The sequence below is a fragment of the Astyanax mexicanus genome, chromosome 5, assembly GCF_023375975.1.
Source record: "Astyanax mexicanus isolate ESR-SI-001 chromosome 5, AstMex3_surface, whole genome shotgun sequence".
Classification (NCBI taxonomy): domain Eukaryota; kingdom Metazoa; phylum Chordata; class Actinopteri; order Characiformes; family Acestrorhamphidae; genus Astyanax; species Astyanax mexicanus.
Window position 1 is genome coordinate 37,846,447 of NC_064412.1, and position 15,876 is coordinate 37,862,322.

A 15,876-nucleotide genomic window follows, 5' to 3' on the forward strand; every position below is an offset into this window, starting at 1 on the left:
ACTCTGTCTACAGTACGGAGACCACAGCAGGACACGGGGCTCAGAGTATGTATTTATTTACTGGGTCTGGAAGGCTACTGTTTTAATGCGATTTAATATTTAAAAAATGGAATAATCGAGATTGTACATCTTGACTTAGAACCTACTAGAGGGAATCTCAGAATATAGACAAGTTCTTCTGTCAGAAACCTGTAAACACCTCTTTTAAGTGGCAGTGATTTTCATATTTTTCATATTTTTCCACAAAAAAAAAAAAAAAAAAAACTAAATTAAATGTAAAAGAAAACAATAGCTTTACTTTAAATTATGCTGTCTGTTTCCAAATAAAAAACTGAAGGTGACCACATGGTCGAATCCTGATTATGTAACTTGCCATCAGCTGCCAGAGCAGGGTAGATGGGTGATGTTGATCAGCACAAGGCATCTGTGAGCTGATGTATCAGAACCGTGTTGCTGCGCTTTCCTCCGAGAACGCTGACGACTCTGCTTTGCTACATCAGCAGCAGTATGAAAAGATGCAGTGATTAGCTTCACATGTATCGGAGGAGGCATGTGCTAGCCTTCACCCTCCTGGTGTTGTGGCATGACTGTGATTGGGGATATACAGCTGACTAGCAGCTGAATAGGGGAAATGACTGGCCTATCTAAAATTGGGAGAACAATGGGAGAAAAGACTCAGCTTTTCAAAATAGGTTTTAAATGTGAATAAAAGAATCAGTATTAGAAACACTTAGATTTTTAATATTGATGCCAGTCACTTAAAAATAATTGTATTATTCACAACAGTATTATCCATGATTAACAATGGCTGAATCATGGATAAAATCATGATTTAATTTTTTAAAATGCTGGTACTTAATTGTATTTTTTGGACAAAAATAACTGTGTAATGTGGTTTACACCTGATAGACTAGATTTATTTTACTGGATTATAATATCTCAGGGTAGTTGTGGTGCTTTTTAAACAAAATTAATGTATTGAGTTTAAATGAGCGTTTTTGTGGAGGAAATAAATGCTAGATTAGCTGCATATTCCACACTCACCAGCTTGAAAAGAGGAAACGTGCCATCAGCTGTGTGTGTGTGACCACAGTAGTGTGTGAGAAATAGAGAGAGAGATAGAGAGTATCAACATCAGCACAAATAAAAGGGTAATCTACCTTCTGAACTCAACAGAAAGCTTTGCTGTGTTATATCTCTAAATAAAACTGCTAGTGCGTCATCAGGCTCTATCACATTTTGTCACAAGATTAATTATATGCTTTAAAAAAAAGTACGCATTACAGTTTCCAGACTAACTGTGTTTTAAGTGTGTTAATGCCAGACATCCCAAGTTGCAAAAGTTGATTTCAGGGAGGTTACCCTACTACCTTCAAAAAAAAACTTCACTTTTATATTAATTAATTTTTTTTATTTTATTTTATTAAATTTAGAGTATTCAGAGGTGAAATTAGTTTTATCTTTTTTTCTTTTTGGAAGGCCCTGCCTCTACTTTCCTTTTTTTTTTTTTTTTTTTGAAAAAAGGCCTTTATTTGACAAAAATGTACAGTTACAATATCACAAAAAATTGCACAACATCAAAAACATTTCATATCATATTACAACAATTATTAATATTGCCTCTGCCATGATCTGCTTTCTCTCACTCTCTGAACAAATCCCGTCCGGGAGGGGGGAAAAACACTGCCCGCCCACACTCAAACCTGATTGGCTGTCTCACAGACTCTTTGCAGAGAACAGGCCAATCAGAATCCTCTCTGTCTTCTTTCTGTCCTTCCCACACGCGATTAGAGAAAAAAAGTCTGTCGCCTGTGTGCGCGTTTGCGTGCAGTGCGCGTTTGGGGCACTCGTTCTGAATTGCGGGAGATTATATGTGACTCGCGGGCATCAGGGAGCCACTACCGAAATGCGGGAGACTCCCGCAGCTTTAGGGAGACTTGGTTTGTCTGTAATGCTGACAGCCCTAATTTATAAACATATTTTTTAATGTAAATAAATGGGTGGATGACTAGTAAAAATTCAAAATTCAAGCAAATAATCAAACTTAATAAATAATAAAATAAATAATCTAAATAAATAAATAAATAGATTAGAAAATAAGGTAGAATGCATTAACCCTGTAAAAAGTGCTTAACTCCAGTATACAGTCAAGGGTGTCTTGCTTGGTCAAAATGTACAGTATTAAAATAAATATGGCTGAATCTAAATGATTATTTGTATTAAATTCAAATTTAAAGTACATTTTCAATGTTTAGATGGGAAGAGAGGGTCATTGTGGGTTTCGTTGAAATTGGTGACTAGTGAACCTAAATAAATACAAAATAAATGCATAAAAATGCTATATATAAGAATGTTGTCCTTTTTGGACAAGCATGCTTGTTAGCCTGATCATTTTCATGATTTCCCTTTAATCATTAGTTGTTTAGATCAGCGATTTTTGTTAAATATATTAAATATCATAGCAGACGAACACAGTGATATTTCAAAAGTGAAATGAATTTTATAGGATTTAGAATAAGTGTGCAATAATTCTTTTTGCAAAATTAGGCAGGTGCATAAATTTGGGCACCCTTGTTGTTTTATTGATTTGAATACCTTTAACACTAATTATTGGAACACAAAAATTGTTTGGTAAGCTCATTGACTCTTGACCTAAATACACAAGTGAATCCAATTATAAGAAAGGTTTAAGGGGCTAATTGCAAGCTTTTCTCCTCTTTGCATCTTCTCTGAAGTGCGGCAATATGGGAGCCTCAAAACAAAACTCTCAAATGACCTGAAAACAAAGATGGTTCAACATCAGGGTTTAGGGGAAAGATTTTAGGTGTCAGTTCTAGTTATGAATCGAAGTGACAGACCAAGAAAATTCTGAGATGAGCAGAGGCGAAGGATGGTGAGAACAGTCAGTCAACCCACAGACATCCAGAGCTCCAAAAACCTACTTCATCATCTTTCTGCAGATGCTGTCACTGTGCATTGTTCAACTATTCAGTGCACTTTGCAGAAGGAGAGGTTGTATGGGAGAGAAATGCAGAAGAAGCTTTTCCTGAGCATGCACCACAAAGTTGGAGTTATTTGGCTGTGTAGTCAGTGCAGGTACTGTGAATCTTGTTAAAGTTGAGGGTCGCATTGATTCCAGTCAATATTAGCAGATTCTTGAAAACAATGTTCAAGAATCAATGACGAAGTTGAAGCTCAAAATCTACTAAAGCATTCACTTTCTCTATTTGCAAACCGTCTGTCTTACCATGGACACATGAACATCAAGGCTTTTAGAGATACTTCTGTAACCCTTTCCAGCTTCATACAAGTCAATAATTATACAACGTAGGTCTTCTGAGAGCTCTTTTGTGCTGAGAGGCATGATTCAAATCAAGCAATGCTTCTTAAGAACAGTAAACTCAAAACTGGTGTGTGCGTTTTTATTGGGCAGGGCAGCTTTAACCAACACATCCAATCTCATCACATTCACATCTGGCTCCAATTAGCTCTTAGAAAAGTCATTAGCCTAGGGGTTCACATACTTTTCCCCATCACTGTAAATGTTAACATGTTGTGTTCAGTAAAAATATGCAAACTTACATTTTTTGTGTGCTATTAGTTTAAGCAGACTGTGTTTGTCTGTTGTTGTAACTTAGATGAAGATCAGAACCCCTTTAATGACCAATTTATGCAGAAATCAAAGTAATTCCAAAGAGTTTACATGTTTTACTTGCAACTGTATAAGAGTGTTTAGTGTTTGAGATATGAGTGTATGACATTTTATTTAAACACAATGAAATAAAGAAATAAAAAGGCTGTAGAACTTGAAGCCATGTTAGAAACAGTCACCTTTATTATATTTTGTTTGTATAACAAAACTAAACTGTACTGCATGAATGAATAAAGAACAATGTAACACTATTAGCATGGATTTGTGTCACTTCAGTCAATGAATTTGATATAAAAACACTTTGAACATGATCAAATCAAAGCAATCCAGACTGTTCTCATACAGAGTTCCCCAATGGTGGAACAAACTACCTTCCACTACCAGATCAGGAGAATCTCTCACTATCTTTAAGAGACTCCTGAAGACAGAGCTCTTCAAATAGCACTTACTCTCTTAACACCTCTAACACACTAACTACTTCTAACCTCATTTCCTTCTTCCCCTCCTTCACTCCTCTATCCTATTATTCCCCTTTGACCTCCTTTTATCCCTATCCAAAGATGTTTTACCTTTAAACTCTTTTTACATTGTACTTGACTATTGTAAGTCGCTTTGGACAAAAGCGTCTGCCAAATGTAATGTAATGTAATGTAATGTAATGTAAAAATATATTTCAACAATACAATTAGGCACTAATTACACATTCAGTACTTCATGAGAAGTAAAAAACAATTAGTAAAGTTCAGTTAATCTGCAGACTTTTCTAAAGTAAAAAAGCAATATATCTTAGTATGTAATACAGACTTATTTATTTATAAAAGTGGTAGTGTTACATCACAACTATGCACAGTAGTACAAAACATCTTTTAAATCACATGAAAATGATAAATGAAAAAGTTGAAAATCACATTAGATATTTTAGATTCTCAAGAGCATTTTTTTTCAATATTGGTCCCTTGTAGACCCCACTCCAAACCCCTCTTTCCAATGCTTTACTAACACTGCTTGTAAAATCAAAAGGACAGTATATGCCATTTTTACATATATAGGTGAATTTGCATTAGTCATCAAAAATAGTATTTTCTTGAAATATTACGCTTGGGGAAAAACAATATAAAATGTAACATTTTAAACATAATTAATTCAACAATTGTAAGTATCATAAGGCTTTGTCCATCAGGCAGATTTAAGCCATTTAACTCACCACTCAGACTCAAAAGTGAGCCCCCCAAAAAAAGGCAACAAGAAAAAGGCACAGAGGCACAGTCCAAACTAGATCATACCCACATTAGTGGCTTGATCAGCGATAAGAAAATTGGTTTGGGAAGATTATTTTTAACTGGACATGAAAAGTGCAATCTAACATTCTCAATGCTTTAATACAAACACTACATTAAAATACATATGTACACATTCAAGGCAGGGGTCTACACACGGTCAACAAACTTGAGGTTGATTGATGATCCAGGACACAGCAGGCCATGGGTTTTGGCTCGGACATCACCGGTGAGTGGAGACACCTCGATGCGAAACTTCTGAAGGAGCTGCAAATAACAAAGGGGAGGAGTTAGTGACCACAAATACCTTAAACACATTTTATAGGTGTATGGAAAAGTGCAGTCTGCTTTACTAAGCTGTAAAATCAGACAGAGGCTGCTCTATAAAGCTTTAAAAGGGGCTGTTTTTAAATACATTTCATCCTGCAGCGGTGAGATTGTGCTGATTCAGGCTAGGTTTGTATGATTTTTTTGTTGTTGTAATTGAAAGCATCACAGGAAAGGGTTTGAATGTATGATTATGTGATTATGTGCTCTGAGTTATAAAACTAGCTCCTGTGTGTTTTTTCTTCTACAGGATCCAACCAATTTAACAACACATATGCTGGGATTAAAATGTTTTACATTCCATATAACTAGTTCTGAAACAATTTATATGCAATTTGTGTTACATCATAATTTTAACCTTAAAATATTTAGTCATGTGCTCAATCATGTTGGTTTTAATTAATCTTAGTGAGATAATTTAAATTCATTTGTAACTTTTTCAGCCAAAATTTTTTTAACTGTAGTCTGTTGCATAGTTGATTTAATCTCTGCTATGGTATAAAAGTCACAGTATTGGATTACCAAACAAAAAAAAAAAAACAAGCAGGTTCTGTCTCTGTGTTCAAACACACTCACACACACACACACTCACCTGGGTAAGACTCAAGTGCATCTCAAGTTCTGCTATTCTTCTGCCAACGCAGCTCCGGATGCCGTAGCCGAACGGGATGGAGCCGAAGTTGTCCACCCGATCCAAAGCGTCTTTCCGGAGCCAGCGGTCTGGACGGAATTCTTCTGCACTGGGGAAGTTTTCCTCATCCATAGAGGTGGAGTAATGACAAAGAGCCAATTGTGTCTGAGAGAGTAACAAAGAACAGAGCAGTGTTACAGTAGATCTTCACTCTGCAGCTAAAATCAATCAGCATTCGCCTTTTACTCCAGACTCCTGATCTGGCACATCAAAGCATTCTGAGACAAACTTATAGAAAAAAGACACACAGTGTCTAATCTTACCCCTTTAGGGATAAAGTAACCACCCACGATGAGGTCATCCTGTGTGACACGGCCATTGCCAGGAAGAACAGGGAAAAGCCTGCAGGTAAAGACAGAGAGTTATTTTATTAAAATGTTAAAATATAGAGAGCAATTACATCCAACAAACCCAGCCCACTATACATTAAATACACATTAATATACTATACATTGCAGGGAAGGGTTTTTTTGTGGACTCATAACCTAGGAGGCTTTAAAAAAAAGAAAATAAAGAAAAAAAAAAGGAAGGAAGCTAAATGCCATGTATTATTTATCTACAGCAACAAATTACTACTGTGTTTACACCGCTGCTGTAAATACAAAATCATGTTATGAGCACCCCCTCATGGACAGCTGAACACATGCATACCTAAGGGTTTCTTTGACCAGTCCTCTTATGAGTGGCAGCTGAGAAATATCATCAGCATGTGGGACCCGCCCACCCAGCACCTGGGTGATTTCCTCATAGATCTCCTGTTGCACTGTGGGATGTTTGGCCAGCAGGTATGTTGCCCATGATAACGTGAAGGAGGTCTGAAAAAAGGAGTAAACAAAAGATGGTTAATCTAAAAATGCTTTGATATACATATTAACTTAATCAAAATTAGTCAAAATCAAAATCAGTATACAGCTCTGTAAAAAAAAAAAAAAAAAAAAAAAAAAAAAAAGAGACCACTTGAAAATAAAAAATGATGAGTTTCATCAAACCAAGCTGAACTGCTTGAATTTGTGCCCCAGGAGTGGCATAAAGTTATTCAAAAACAGTGTGGACTGTTGGAGGAGCACATGCCAAGATGCATGAAAACTGTGATTAAAAAAACAAAAAAACGATTTCTCAACTTTTCTTTGCATTATTTGAGGTCCTAAAGCTCTGCACCTTTTTTTATTTCAGCCATTTCTCATTTTCTGTAAATAAATGCTCTAAATTACTATATTTTTATTTGGAATTTGGGAGAAATGTTGTTCGTAGTTTATAGAATAAAACAACAATGTTCATTTTACTTAAACATATACCTATAAACAGCTAAACCTTCAGAAGCTGAAGAGGTCTCTTAATTTTAACCAGAGCTGTACAAAACTAACTACATCAGGTGTGCAAACAGCCCAACAATTCAATTTAGCTTTATACCTTAAAACAAAAGTTGTGCCCTGACTAATAATATTATTAATGTTTTGGACTCAATCTTTATGAGGTAGTCCGAATTAAATCTCCTAATTTTTCTTAAGAGATACAATAGGGTAAAAAAAAAAAAGGACAGAAAGCTCTCCGTGGGGAGTTGAATGTTTCGGCCCCTTGCTGTGATTTGACCACTTGGGAAGAGTTCACAAGAAGTTCAAATAAGAAGGCTCTCCCCTTCTAACAAAGTCTCATTCACCCTCCTTCACTGCTGGAGAGCAAGAAGGTTTTGCACAAGCCTAAGAAGCCTGTAGCTGTTCAGTCTGTAGAAAAAGTGCTAGTTCGGAGTGTACAACTTCTTCAAACATTCTTACAAATTTTATTTTGTTGTTTTGTAGGATTTAATAACATCCTTACCGTGTCCACACCAGCCAGCAGCATTTCAGTCATGTTGGCATAGATCTCTTCCAAGTTCATCTCTTTGGTAACCAACAAGTGTGTGAGCAGCCCACCTTTCACCTCCTCACCCTGCTCAACCTTCTTTTTGATATCGGACAACCTTTTGTCCACATGGATCTGGCCTAAGAAAGAAAACAAATATATTGACTATTCAGTTGGCAAGATGAAATTCTCAGATGCACTCTTATGTAACTAATAGTAAGTTTAATGGAAAACAAATAACAATAGCCAAAAATATTGGACAACTATAATTATATATAGTTTAAAAAAAACAAAAACGAAATCTGACTAACAAGCAGTGAAAAAAAAAAAAAACTCTTTAGCCCTTGCAAACTTTCTGAAAACTAATGTTTGATTCCGTGGTCAGACAAGCCCACTGCCCTACACAAATATATGTCCTTGGGCAAGTCTCCAAATGGGCAAGTATCCAAATGCTACACAGAACTGGATCAGGATTTCAGCCAAATGCTATAATTTTTATGTAAATACTGTGATACAGTATGTTTTAAAATTGGCCAATCAGATATGTAGATATTATTAATTGTATCTATTTAAAAACAGTAATGGAATCCTTCCACCTAGTTGTAGGACCAGATATGTGGACCAAGCATGGAATAAAAAAAGTGCTGTGAAGTGTGTCATTTTCCATTCTGATGCTATAAGAGCAATCTCAAAAAAAGTGTTTAAGAGCAATCTATGCACTTTTACTGTGGCATTGAACAAGGATTGTGTTCAATCATACTAACATACTATTAGAAACTCCATTTGGGTGCTAGAAAACAAATGCTGTAGAATTTTGTACTTATTTTAAAGTTTTTAAACTGATACCAAGGTTTTTAATTAATAATACTCACAGTCAATATTACTCAGTTGTCAACAACTAACTTCTCTCACCAGATAAGTGTGTGACAAGCCACTTAAAACAGTAGATATACCTTAATACATCAGTCAGGCCTAGTGCACAAACCATCCTTCCCAAAATCCACCTGCTTTTAATGCTTACTGAATCTGAAGAGACCGTCCCAGGAGCTGCAGAACTCTTCCCAGGGTTTGGGCAGAACAGGGCGCATCCACTTGGGGATGGCACCAGCGTACATGGTGGTCTTGAAGGAGCTGAACATGAGATGAAGTGCTCCGATGTATTCCTGACTCATCTTGGGAATCTCGTCTTCCAAGCAGCCCAGACGGGTCTCATACAAGATGGATGCGACACCTGAGATCAAAACAGTGAGTTAATGAAAACATTTTACTGTATAGATTTGGAAAACACAACCTTTGCTAAAGTAAAACTACACAAATCGTATCAAAACCTCTCAGGCAATACGGAAGTGAAATAGGAGTGCACAATTTATTGCATTATTAAAAAAAAAAACTGGAATTATCCAGCATTTGATAATTCAAATGATAATAATAATAATAAAAAATATCTACTTTAACACATTCAAGTATAACACAAATGAGTAAAGTTTTTAATAAGAGTTTTAATCTTATATTTAGTGTAATTTCTAATTGAACACGTCAAAAATATAAAAAAATAGATACTTTAAGTGTATAAAAAAATCATATAATATAAAATCTTCTAATTTTAAATTGTTATATAGTTTATTTTTAATAATATGCATCTACTTTAAACATACATATTTAAGTATATACAATAAATACAAATAAATGTGTCTTTTTCCTTGCTAAATAGTAAACTAAGCTAAATTAAAAAATAAAGTAAATCTGGTTATCCATGAACCATAGCAAAGAGATTACGGTAAAACACTATACATATTAAGGCACTAGTGTGTTTTTCAAAAAATCTCTGGGCTATCATATCAAACAAATTAAAACACTATAATTTACTTGTTACTATAGAACAGTAGGACAAGACCTCAAACACATTTTAATGTTCTGATATTGAGAATTTAATATAGCAGCTATGTAAATTCCTTCAGGGGTTCTTTAATGTCTGAAGTATAAACAGAGTGGGCTTTATGTGAACATGCAAAGCAACAGCATGAGAGGATCTTCTGCTTAACGTTGGATACAGTGACCCCTCTATCCCACAGTAATTTAGTGCTTGTTAAGTCCCTATAGCCCGTAAACAAAACAAGAGCCAAAAAACATCAAAAGCAGCTGGATAAATGGATTAGCAGGTTTTGAGAAACCCTTTATTCCCTACAGGATGCAGCGCCCTCCTGCTGACAAGGCTCAAAGTCAGATTAAGAAATGCGATATAACACAGGAACCCACCATTTTTTGGTAATACAAGCTAAACTTGGGTTTGTTTGTGTGCTTATTCCCAATTCCCAATCAGATCGGATTAATGTGCTCAGGGAAAAATTGCCAACTCTCATGCATTTTTCCTAAAACTCTCGCAGTCTTTCATTTCACATGCTCTCGTCAATTTATCCATTTTTCACGTGTTTGTTAATGACCCCTGATTCCCCTATAAAGTAAGCTCTGGATGAATCGGAATAACTTTACTAACTAAAAAGTTAGTTAAAAAATATAATAGATTTTACCTACAATTAACAAAAGTACAGTACATTGACATGATTTATAAAGTGTTTAAGCACTACCATACAGGGACTAATGCTAATTCAGCTTTTACTAGGCTTTTATATATTTGAGATTAAATTTCAAGCACACCACTCACCTTCCATGGCATATTTGAAGAACAGGTCATTAATGTTGAAAACAGTGAGCCCATCTGGCTGCTGGCAGCGCAGTCTACGCACTTTGTCCACAAGGTCGAAAACAACTCCATTAACATCATCAGAGAAAGCGGCAACGTCGCGTGGACGCATGATCAGCTGACGCAGCACACTGCGCATATCCAGCCACTCATCAGACTCACTGGAAAAAGAAAAAAAATAGTTAAAGTTAAAAAAATATTTTTTAGAAAACACATATAATACCACATAATAAACCAACCTTTTTTATTATGTATATTTTTACTGTGATAAAATTACATCACAATGTATTACGACCAATGCTAACTTGCACCAGACATTTTTGAGTGTTCCACTGGACCAGTGGTCTAAGGGGTATGGTGTGACTGAGCACACACTGGTGCAAAATATGCAAAAGCTACAAAACCAGGCCTTACGCTGAGATGAGGCCAGTGGAGCGTCCCCTCAGATCTCTGTACTCCTTCCAGGACTCCATGTTTCCTCTCTGAGGTGTTGGGCCCTCAGCCCTCAGCACCTGCGCCACCAGGTCCCGATCTGCAATAGACACGACCAGCTGCGGCCCAAAGCGCGACTTAAAGATCTTCCCATACTTCTGACTGTGCTCCAGCTGAGTGAAAGAGAGAAAGAAAGAAAAAGAAAGTACGTTAAAAATCCCCGAAACTTTCACAACTGCATTACTTTTGCAATACATTGTGATTTATGGTGCTTTCAAGTCAGAAATATTGTGTTTATGAAATGAAAATCACATGGACACCACTACAAACTTGAATTTACCAGTGGGAAAACTGATTTAGGCAACTTTAGTTTTTTTTAATGGTTTACTCTCAACCATAACATTTTTTGGCTTAAAATTACAATTCTTAGAACAATAACAAAAACACATGGTTCAAGAAAAGGTCTAAAAAAGCAATTTGATTTTATTTAAGTAAAAAAAGAAAGAACAACTAATTTCTACAAAAAAGAGAAATAAATTGTCGATACATGATAGTTCACTGGAAGGGTTCCATCAGTCCATGTTTTTATAAGCCTTCTGTGAGAAGGCCTTTATAGTAAACAGCTATGCTTAAATCTAAGTCACTAAGCTGAAAATACAACATGCTACATATTTGTATACTTATCTATGTTTGAATCACATTCTGTGGCTTTTTGAAACCCACTACCAGACAGGATATATATGCACAAAGAAAAACTGGCTGTTAGTGGCTAAATTAGTTAATACCCTCACATTCAAAAACCCCCTTCTTTTGAATGTGAGAGGAAAAAAAGGTTTTCTTTTGGATTAACGAAAGGGTTATGGGAAAGCTGCCTATGGCTAAAGATGGAAAAGGAAAAAAACTGATGAAGCTGTTAAAATACAGTGTAATAAGCAAGATTAGGAATGGCTTAGCCAAAGTTCTCTATAGAAAACCAAACACGGAACTTTCTGGTTTCCATGAGAAATCCAAGGTGGTCAACATATAATGCTATTGAACTCAAAAGCTCAAAAACCTGCTCAAGCCAGCAGACAGACTTGTGAAGAAGAATAAACTGTTATGTTGCAGTAATTTTCATATTTTGCACTTTTTTTCTTGACTGAGATATAAAGAGGTTATGTCTGTAACTTGTTGTAAAAGTTGTAAATGTAAAAGTACACATTTGTATCCCTTTAACATAAATAGTTTGCTTGGAGATGTGCTTGTATCAAACGTAATGTAGTAGTGCTCTACAATATTGTAATAAAAAGAGTGATCCTAGATTCTAATTTTAAAAATGTAACAAGTGAAATAGATTTATTTGTAGTTTTGCTGAAAAGGTAATTGTAGCCTAAATAGATGCAAACAGCATCATGTGAAGCTTTCAAATATGCAAAATGCTATTGTTTTTTTAAAACTAATTATTTTGAAGGCACTTTTATATTTACAACTTTTACATCAATTTACAGACATAACCTCCTTATATTCAGTCAAGAAAATGACTGCCATATGAGAGTGTCTTTTTTACAACTCTGTCTGCTGGCTTGAGCAGGTTCTATAAAGATGCACAATTTCGGTTATAAACATGTAAAAATGTATAAATAGTATGCACTTGACTTTGGACTAACCTTTCATTTTAACGTATTGCAAACTACAGATAACGATAAAAAGTATGTCTCTTAAGGGTTTAGTAAAGACTGTTTCTAGATAGCCCAGGCAAATCTTTGAATGTTTGAATGGAAAAGGTTCTCTAGATCTCTAGAAGTTATGGTTTATGAGTATTTTGAAGTGCTGTTAATGGGATTAGTCTGAACTTGTTCTGCTGTATATAACTGTTTGTACGGAGCCTGGTGATGTGTTTGAGTTTAGACGTTTTAGCTGTATTTAGTGATGTGAACTGTCAGAAGTTCAGAAGGTAGATTACTTTTATTCATAATAAAATAAGGCTTTCCTCCCTCTGCTTGTTTAATGCACTCATTTAACTCCTTAAGGAGGATCTTTGCTCGTGACTTTTTTGAAATTCAGCCAGTAGTTGAACATAGTCCACAAAGGACAGTCTGTGTTCAAAGTTTAAAGAAAGGGTAGAGTTTAAAGTTTAAGAAAACGCACCTGGATCTCGTGGATGCGGCTGAACCCGTCTCTGTAGAAGAACTCGATGAGGTTGCTGATGGCCCCGGGTCCGGGCATCTCCCGCAGGCTCTTGACCTGACGCCCCTCGGCCACCTCGCCGGAGAGCCCGGGGTGCTCAGAGGCGGAGGCGGGGGCCGCGGCGGCGGAGTCCAGAGAGCGGCTGGTGGAGGAACCGTGCAGCGCAGAGACCGGCAGCAGCAGCCGAGAGGAGCTTCCAGCGCGGAGCAGCGGAGCCGCGTTCAGAACCGAGCCGAGCAGAGCCATGCTGGACCTCACACACTCACAGAGAGACAGAGAGAGAGAACTGAGAACAGAGAGGAGGAGGAGCTCTGGAGACCGAGCTGAGCTCTACAGGCTGGTAGGAGAAGCTGAGTTGGTGTTTGGACTGAGCGGAGCAGCGTCTTTTAAAGACCTTTGGAAGTGATGGGGTGAAGGGGGAGGAGTCTCGGGGCACGTGGGTTCAGCACGAGTGGGCGGAGGGAGGCGTCTGGGTTCGGGGATTGGGGTGGGAGTCGGACTGAATGTACTGCAGGACAAAATCAACCAGATAAGATAATCCTTTATTAGTCTCACAGCGAGTACATTTATAAGCGCCCTAGATTTGACCCAGGTTGTTATACCTTTTATGATATGATATGGTATGCTTCTTATAATCCCCAACAAACTAAGAGAAACTCACTGTTATCCAGACACACGACTCTGAAAAGACTCTGAAAAGACTTTTAACAGACTAAAGTCTGACACTCTGTCACATCTAAAGACAATCACAGTCTCCTTCCGCTAAAATCCACTTTTTCTTGTTCTTTGTATATGCATGCTGCACATGAAACTGTTCTTCAGCTTCCATTGTCTGCAGTAGCTAAGAAAAGAAAAGCTTCAGAAAAAGGAGTCAATCAGGAAAAGCACCTTGTCTACCTCAACCAGTGAGTTCATGGCCTCCTCCACCTGAGTTTGGGACCGCCCACAGACAGAGCTGAAGCTGGTCTGCAGCAGATGCGACACTGTCAGCTGTTTACAGCAGCTAGTTAGCGTTAGCTATCTTGTGTAAGTAACTATAGGTTTAAATCGTATTTCTGGTTGATTCTGCATTTTACCGAGACCTTTGAGGGTTTGACAAGATAGCACAACTCGACAGAACCCCGGTCAAAGTGGATGCCGTTTGGGTCAGATTTTATGATATAGAGCAGACTCTGGGGCTTCGACTTGGTGAAACTGTCCAAGCACCGAATAACCAAATCTGAGGTAAAAGTTTAGTACCGTTAGTTTAGCTAAAAGTTTAGCAGTGTCTGCTCGCACCGCAGCATTGATGCCATTTCTGAAAACATGTTGTCCTTTGTGTTTTAGAGCTGTAAAATTAACTGTGGGGGGGAGTCAGGTAGGTGCTCTCTGCTGCACTGCTGTTAGCCAATCAGAGGCGATATGTTTGCATGTATGAATATTCATGAGCAAAAGCAGAAATCCTGTCTTTCATCAGAGACCACTAAGTCAGTGAACTAAAGCAGGGCTAACTAGAAACAGTGGAGCACTTTTTTTCTCACAAAAACGGCTCACATTGCACTCATTCATAATAGAAACCACAAATAAACATTTCTAAATGAATGAAACAACTATGGAATGATACCTTTAATATATTCTATGCTATTATTTCAATGTTCAATAAGTGAGTCAACATTTCTGATGCCATGTTTTTAGTTTTACATTAAATTCAGCTCTAAAATTCGCTTAGATCGTACAAACTGTATCTATAGATAATATTTGAACAGTAAAATTGTTAGAAATATATATAATATATTGAATATTATTGTTGATTTTTTATTGATATGATTGTTTTTTTGTTAACAGGATTTTTTTTTTAAGTTTTAGCCATGCAGGCTTAAGAACTTCTATTGGAAATGTTAAACAATAACAAAAGGTCTTAAAAATGCCACAAATGCAAGATAGTATACTGATTTAATGACAGACTAAGCTAAGCAGAACCAAAAGTAATATTATATGTGGATTCTTTAATCATTGGTTTGTGATTGTTAATCACAGAAATACTGCAAAGTCTGTAAATTAAATACAGGTGTTGTGTTAAAACTAAATATTTCTAAAGATACATTTCCTCTTTTTCCTTCTAGTGTGAACTCTTAATATCTCTCCTCAAATAATGCTGACATTGTTAAAAGTTTGTTTTAATGTGTTTATAAAAGTGAATTTAGGGATGTTTTTAGGTCAATAATATCATTTTGTATTCATAAATGTAGAATATTTAAAAATTCTTCATTATTGAAAAAAGATTTTTGAGCTTTTTGGACATTCTTTAACGTTTGAAAAAAAATTAAAAAAAAATAAAAAAGGGCCTGTAATTCTTTTAATTGATCAAAAAATATGATTTAATTTGATCTAATTTAATTCATATATGTCAAATAAATATGCTCTTATATTATTTTAAACAAAGAATGATTATGATGTTACAAAAGACTAACCTAGTTTGACCAACACAATTTATGTACAGTGTTAGATATAGATTTAGTTTTTTGCATTCTACATTTTTGTCCCTAATATTTATTTGTTTCTGTTTTTTATTGTATAGTTTTTTAGCAATAATTAAAAAAGGATCTGTGTGTAAAAGACACACTGATGCTGTGTATGTGGTCAAAGTGGGCTACATAGCAGTGATCTTTTCCAGAAACAGGGAATGAGCACGAGACTGCACGTTAACAATGCTGGAAAAAAGGTTGAGTCAACATTCTGCACTCCCAAAAAAAAAACAAAGAGATGGAGACCAGAGGAGAAAAGCTGCAGTAAATCCTGATCAGAATTAGAG

The 15,876-nt window shown here is 36.2% G+C and overlaps 1 protein-coding gene across 1 annotated transcript; it reads right to left on the minus strand.

Moving 5' to 3' along the window:
• Positions 1-3,812: 3,812 nt before the first annotated feature.
• Positions 3,813-13,464, minus strand: LOC103026207 (cytochrome P450 27C1). Its single transcript, XM_007248881.4, has 9 exons — positions 13,047-13,464; positions 10,902-11,092; positions 10,449-10,648; positions 8,808-9,017; positions 7,763-7,926; positions 6,599-6,762; positions 6,211-6,289; positions 5,849-6,052; positions 3,813-5,196 (listed from the first exon to the last, which is right to left on the minus strand). The coding sequence occupies exons 1-9, from the start codon at positions 13,329-13,331 to the stop codon at positions 5,080-5,082; spliced, it is 1,614 nt and encodes a 537-aa protein (XP_007248943.2). The 5' UTR covers positions 13,332-13,464; the 3' UTR covers positions 3,813-5,079.
• Between the last annotated feature and the right edge of the window lie 2,412 nt (positions 13,465-15,876).